We start from the raw sequence: 6,000 nt of genomic DNA on the forward strand, positions 1-6,000 counted from the left end.
TTGATTATGGAACGAGGTTTATTACAGGATTTATATTTATTTAACATTTTACAGGTTGTAGGTGTGTGGCCTGGCCTGGTTGGAGGACTAGTTGGCCGAGTGGTGGAAGGTGTGGGAGAAGAGATGTCTCGTCTGATGGCCTGTGTTGGTACCTGGTCCAAATATGGAGCTCTCCAAGCACATATTGATCTAGCTGCTCTCACAGCAGTACTAAGCAGCCACATATCTTCAAGTGCAAGGTGAAGAATAGTTCATTATTAATCAAGATTCATGTAAAGCTAGAATTTCTTCATCCAGTAATTATTTCCTTTCCCAAAGAACATTGGTTATTTCTCACCAATCACTGTTGTTCAGCCAAAATGTGTTTTTGTCACATATGATTAACATAGTTGCTCAAGAGCCTGAAACAAGGATGCCAAGAAGCTGATTGAATCAATTCCAGGTGAACTGGCAGAGGCTGTAGAGGAAGTTAGGGGGATTTTTTGGCACAAGTGTCCAAAATCAGCTACTTGGGGATGCACAAAGAAAAAACAGCATTGAATATAGTGAGATGCCAATTTCTGGATGAACCCCTGTGGCTCCTTGGGGCTATCTCACAGAGATGGTCCCTAACTGCTGGATCACATCAGCTGTGGGGATGAGTTCGGCCTACCAAGAATCTGAGCCAGAGCCTGGCCTACATTACAAAGGCATAGAGAGCAGGTGACACACTACCACTTCACTGGGGGAAGGCACCCAAGAAGTCAGCGAATAAATAAAAAATACTGCTGGGTTCCAAGAGACCCGCCAGACAAACTCCCTCAGTAATGTAAACAAAGGATAACAAATTTCAGAAACAAGCTTGTGTTCGTTCGCCCCAACCCTCTCACTCATTTGGGGAGGGAAGGGGAGGGGGTGCCAAGGCTCATGTCCACTAGCTCGAGCCCACATTTCTGGAGCAGATGCATGCAGAACAATCCCCAACCAATGACTCGTAAGGGAGGGATGAGAATTGGAACGTCGCCAGACTCGCTCAGAAATTGGCATTTCTTTACATTCAACACTGGGTTTCTAATTGAAGCCCCTTGTGGCTCCCTAAACCTAATTATCCATGGAGAAGAAAAACACAGGGACTCACTGGGGTGAGGAAGAAACTGCAGGCAGTCAACATGAAGGCAAGACACCAGGCTGATAGACACGGCCCAGTGCCAGACAAAAATGATGTGCCCTGGGAATACAGGCATACCTCAGAATAAGAGTTTAATCCGTTCCTGGAGACGCCTCGCCTTCCGAAAACTCACATTCCGAAGTTAATTTCCCCATAAGAAATAAAGGGAAATGAATTAATCCGTTCCTGACTACCCCAAAAAACCCACATCAAACTAAATTTTTATACCTAATTTACCTAATTCATCTAAATAAACCTACAAAACTGTGTTCCAGTTATTACTTACCTTGCTGTCGAGTGCTGTAGGCGTATGGAAGATGGTGAGGAGGGGGGAGGAGGAGAGGAGTTACTGTTTGGAAGGGGAGTCCCCTTCCATAATCACATCACATAACCCCATGCCTTGTAACACTATGGATACCACTTCTCTTTCTAAATTTTTCAAACCAGCCCCTGCTTGCCTTAAACTCTTTCTTATCTGCATCACTCGTTGCAGGGGTATTCTTTAGAAGGTCTTCGTGCAACACCCTGGCTTTCTCACAAATAATGGCCTCCGAAACACTATCACCCCTCAACTCCTTGTCGTGTATCCAAATTAATAACAACTTTTCCACTTCTTCAAGTATTTGTGGTCTTTGTGCCGTTAATGTTCTTACTCCTTTTGCCACTTTAGCACCCATAATCTTATTTTTCTTCTTAAGTATAGTGCATATTGTTGATGTGGCTTTGTTGTACTGCCTACAAAGTTCAACAACACGTGTACCGTTCTCATGCTTCCGAATGATCTCTTGTTTCTCCTCTATTGTCATCCTCACATGAGCTTTCTGGCCTTTATCCTTACCACTGGCTTTCTTGGGACCCATGGTGAGATATATAATAACAAATTGTATAGACAAATCACCAAAAATCCAACAAAACACTGAAAATCCGCGAGAAGAATTGATGTGGGGGTAGTCACTGAGCGCGAGACAATAATAAACTGAGGGGCGGCGGGGCGGAGGGGCGACGATCGCCGAACCACCACGCGCTAGGTCGGCTGTACGCGTATCAACAAACTCGCGTCCAAACTCGCCTCCCGAAGTAACCATCGCCTTCCGAGACAAATTTTTGGAGTAAATACACCTCGCCTTCCGAAAACCTCGCATACAGGGACAATCGCATTCCGAGGTACCACTGTATTAACCTTGTACCAGTCTACCAGTACCCTGTGCTATTACCAAAAATCCCCGCACCTGAATATCAACCTCGAATATATTGGAAAAAGGGGCTGCAAGAGCAAAGTGTTTATGAACATATAGGCATAAAAGTAAACTAAAGGCTGGCTAGATTTGAAGACACTGCAGACAACATGAGAAACAAGCCTTGGAACAGGGAACCAAGGAAACAGAATTGACCTAGAAAGCATCCACAGAGACAGAATTGGGGGCCACCAAGAACTGCAACTAAGGTAAGGATCACCCCACACAGGAAGGACCTCTAAGGAAGAGAACTAATGAACACACCAGAGAAGAGAGCTGTCAGTGTAGAGGCTACTGACAACCCTGGGGGGGGCCCTACTGCAGATATCTGGAAGGCATCACATCAGCAGAGGAACTGAGGGCTTGAGCCAGGTGACAGCCTCTTGCTCCCCAAATGGGAGGGAGGGGTGCGGCAAGCAAGCATATACAGTACAGTATTTGTTTCAAAACATTTTCGATAATTTGTTTACAGTGTTAGGGGGAGTTCGTTCAGCCGGTTATGAGGCTTCAGTCTCTTGGAACCCAACAGTGGTGTGGATTGATTCACTGACTTTCTGGGTGCCTTCCCCGATAAGGTGGTGGAGTGTCACCTGCTCTCTGCAAGGGAGGGCCAGGTTCTGCCTCGGGTCCCTGATAGGCTGAACTCGTCCCTGCAGCTGATACGATCCAGTAGTTAGGGGGCATCTCAGTGAGATAGCTTCAAGGAGCCACAAGGGGTTCCCCCCCATAAATAATAATAATAATAATAATTTCCCATTTCTGGAAACCAGGGACCTTGTACTTAAGTTTATCAAGCTCCCACTAAGCCACCTACTGACTAACCTTCACCAGGATGCAAACCAGAACAATATCCCAACTCCGGAGTATTATTTTGTTTATTATACAGGGCTTTATTTTGTACTAATCAATGTCATATCTTATACCGTATTAAATTTTTGTTATGGGTATTAATCTTGTTTTTGTGTTTCTTTCAGGGCATCTTTTCAAGAAGCTATAGAAATGCTCCCTAAACTGTCAGTTCCAGAAGAAAGGTTAGTTATCTTCATTACTATGGTACCTTAGTTTACAGAAGAAAAATAGAAATTGCATGAAAGTTAAGTAATGCTGACCCTAATGGCATGGTATGAGCTTAAAAATCGATAATTAGATTAGTAGAAGAAAACAATCTGAGAAGCATATGGGGTGGATAATAGTGGACTGGTATAGAGCATATTCAAGTGAATTGGAGGGTGGGAGGAGGAGTAAGTAATTTGACTTGCCTGGGCAGATACCAATAACATTACAGTAGGTGTGAAAGGCAGGTAAAGCCTGCCTATACCTTAAGCCAGGTAAAGCATTACATTAAATGAATCCAACCCAATCCACAAATCTGAAGATAAATGAATTGACAATGTTTTGGACCACCCTGGACCATTATCAAACCATATAATGTAATGGAAGTTTATTAAAAATTTTGCTTATAATATCTTGCATGTCAATTATAATTACTGTACCTCATATTTAAACTTTTACACAAATCTTCCTCATTAATTCATATTATTCAAATGCCTTCACACTCAAGCACATTTGTCCTTACTATAATCACAAGGTATTTGTGTTATCATCTTTATGAATTTAATTCTCCCAAAATGCTGTGTGAGAATTAATTGGTACAGTACATAAAAAATATAAATATCGCATATGTAAAAATTATACCATTTGTACCAAATACTACAAACCATTTGTAGTATTTTTATAAATAAATTATTATATTATTTATGCTACATTTCCTCTCTGCAGGTCTGTCAATTAACTCCATCCAATGTTATTCATTTTCTTGACAGAGTAAAGGAAGAAGTCCTTCAAGGATTTCGGACCAAAATGCGGTTCTTATTGGCCTGTTTCCTGGAGTTGGAGCCATTACGAGACAATACCACGACGCATTCCTTAGCATAGTGATGGAATATTTATAATTAGTACGTACTGTATTGATGTTAGGTACAAGATGTACTTGGGTCACAATAAATACATTTAATTGACATTAAATTATGCTGATAATCATGATGACATAGTAAGGGCATGGGTTTTTTGTCATGTATGAGCATGAGTATTTCATGCAGGGGCACAAGTATCAAAACTCATCCTTACTAAATGTTCTGAATATATAATTATGGAATCTCTATGAAAATAGAGAGAGTTCCTCAGAGGCACTGCATACATCACATTACTGTAGTTTATATTATAAATATTCACCCCAAAGAAATACCTTAACAGGAAACTCATCCTTTTCACTATTAGAGGCACGTCTAGTTAATGTATACAGAATACAGTTTTAAATAATAGTTTATAGTTTAACAGTTTGTTTTATTTTCATTGCCTTAAGGGTTAAGGGTAAACTATATCGTGAACTTGGCTTTTACTAGTACCACTGGATGACATCTTAGAAAAATGACTATTGGCCCAACAAAAGCCAAGACTTAATAAATTAGTATGTGTAACCTGTAATTCCCAATATCAATACTGGACTTTCATACATTTCTTGAATATCAAAAGCACTCCAGTGTTCTTGATTGATTGGATCTAGTCCAGTTACACCAACATTAAAAAAGTGAAAATGCCAATGTTAGGCAAGCAAACATTAATATAAAACTTTATAGGGAATGGTACTAAACACAAACTTTAACATAATACACACAAGGCAAAAGTCATGCACAGTTGCCAGTCACCACAGGGATATTTAATAACATAGAAATCCTACACAAACTCTATCCACTGCACTTAGCTACACGTGGGACAATTGGGCAGACACAAGGTTAACGCCAGCTGGGTGACCGTCTCTTTCCACAACACAACCCAGAGTAAACGAGTGTCGGCTCATGTTGACCCAGCACGCCAAATGTTCCAGTGTTTTTTGTTTCAAATCTTTTTTTCTTATTATGTTTAGAACTGGTTTACTACATTTATCACTTATATTTTTCAACATGGTTTCTAATTACAGAATGTACTGTACTTGTAAATGTTTATCATAGAAATGCACTTGAATTGTTTATTTTTAGAAGCGCGACAGTTTTTTCATGGTAAATACACCACTGTGCATGTGCAAGGCTTGCTGCTCCTTTGAAAGGAGTTCTAAGAATACACTCTACAGCAGTTATTATTTAAATACTCATTGCAAAGATCACTTCCTTGCAGTAAGAAAAAATTACATATGTACTGTATTGTGTACGTGTGTATGTATTAAGATACTTTAAACAAAACACCACAGAATACTGGTAATACAGCAGCAATAAATATGGGTACTCGCCAACTGACTAGATGTTTCTCCACATATTATCATGGAATGATATACTGTATAGGCAAGTATGGTGGTGTTAACTGAGGGTTGAGGCCGAGATGTTGAGAGGGAGGGAGAGAGGGAACTATCAGGGGAAAGCGCCAAGCCATTACGACTATACAGTATAGCACTGGGAAGGGGTCAGGATAAGGATTCAGGATGGGACGGGGGAAAGGAATGGTGCCCGACCACTTGGACAGTCAGGGATTGAACGCCGACCTGCATGAAGCGAGACCGTCACTCTACCGTCCAGCCTAAGTAGTTGGACAAGATGTTGAGAGTTGAGGATTATGTTAGGTTTGGTT

The 6,000-nt window shown here is 41.0% G+C and overlaps 1 protein-coding gene across 1 annotated transcript in view; it reads left to right on the forward strand.

Annotated features, from left to right (window-relative positions):
* The window catches only part of Sec5 (secretory 5), an 80,116-nt gene extending 75,400 nt beyond the window's left edge, over positions 1 to 4,716 (forward strand). The window contains exons 18-20 of the mRNA XM_069338403.1: positions 55 to 239; positions 3,357 to 3,413; positions 4,206 to 4,716. Of these exons, the coding sequence (XP_069194504.1) occupies positions 55 to 239; positions 3,357 to 3,413; positions 4,206 to 4,317 (354 nt within the window). The 3' untranslated portion in view covers positions 4,318 to 4,716. The remainder of the gene's footprint in view (positions 1 to 54; positions 240 to 3,356; positions 3,414 to 4,205) is intronic.
* Positions 4,717 to 6,000: the final 1,284 nt, after the last annotated feature.

The sequence above is a fragment of the Procambarus clarkii genome, chromosome 39 (assembly GCF_040958095.1).
Source record: "Procambarus clarkii isolate CNS0578487 chromosome 39, FALCON_Pclarkii_2.0, whole genome shotgun sequence".
NCBI lineage: Eukaryota > Metazoa > Arthropoda > Malacostraca > Decapoda > Cambaridae > Procambarus > Procambarus clarkii.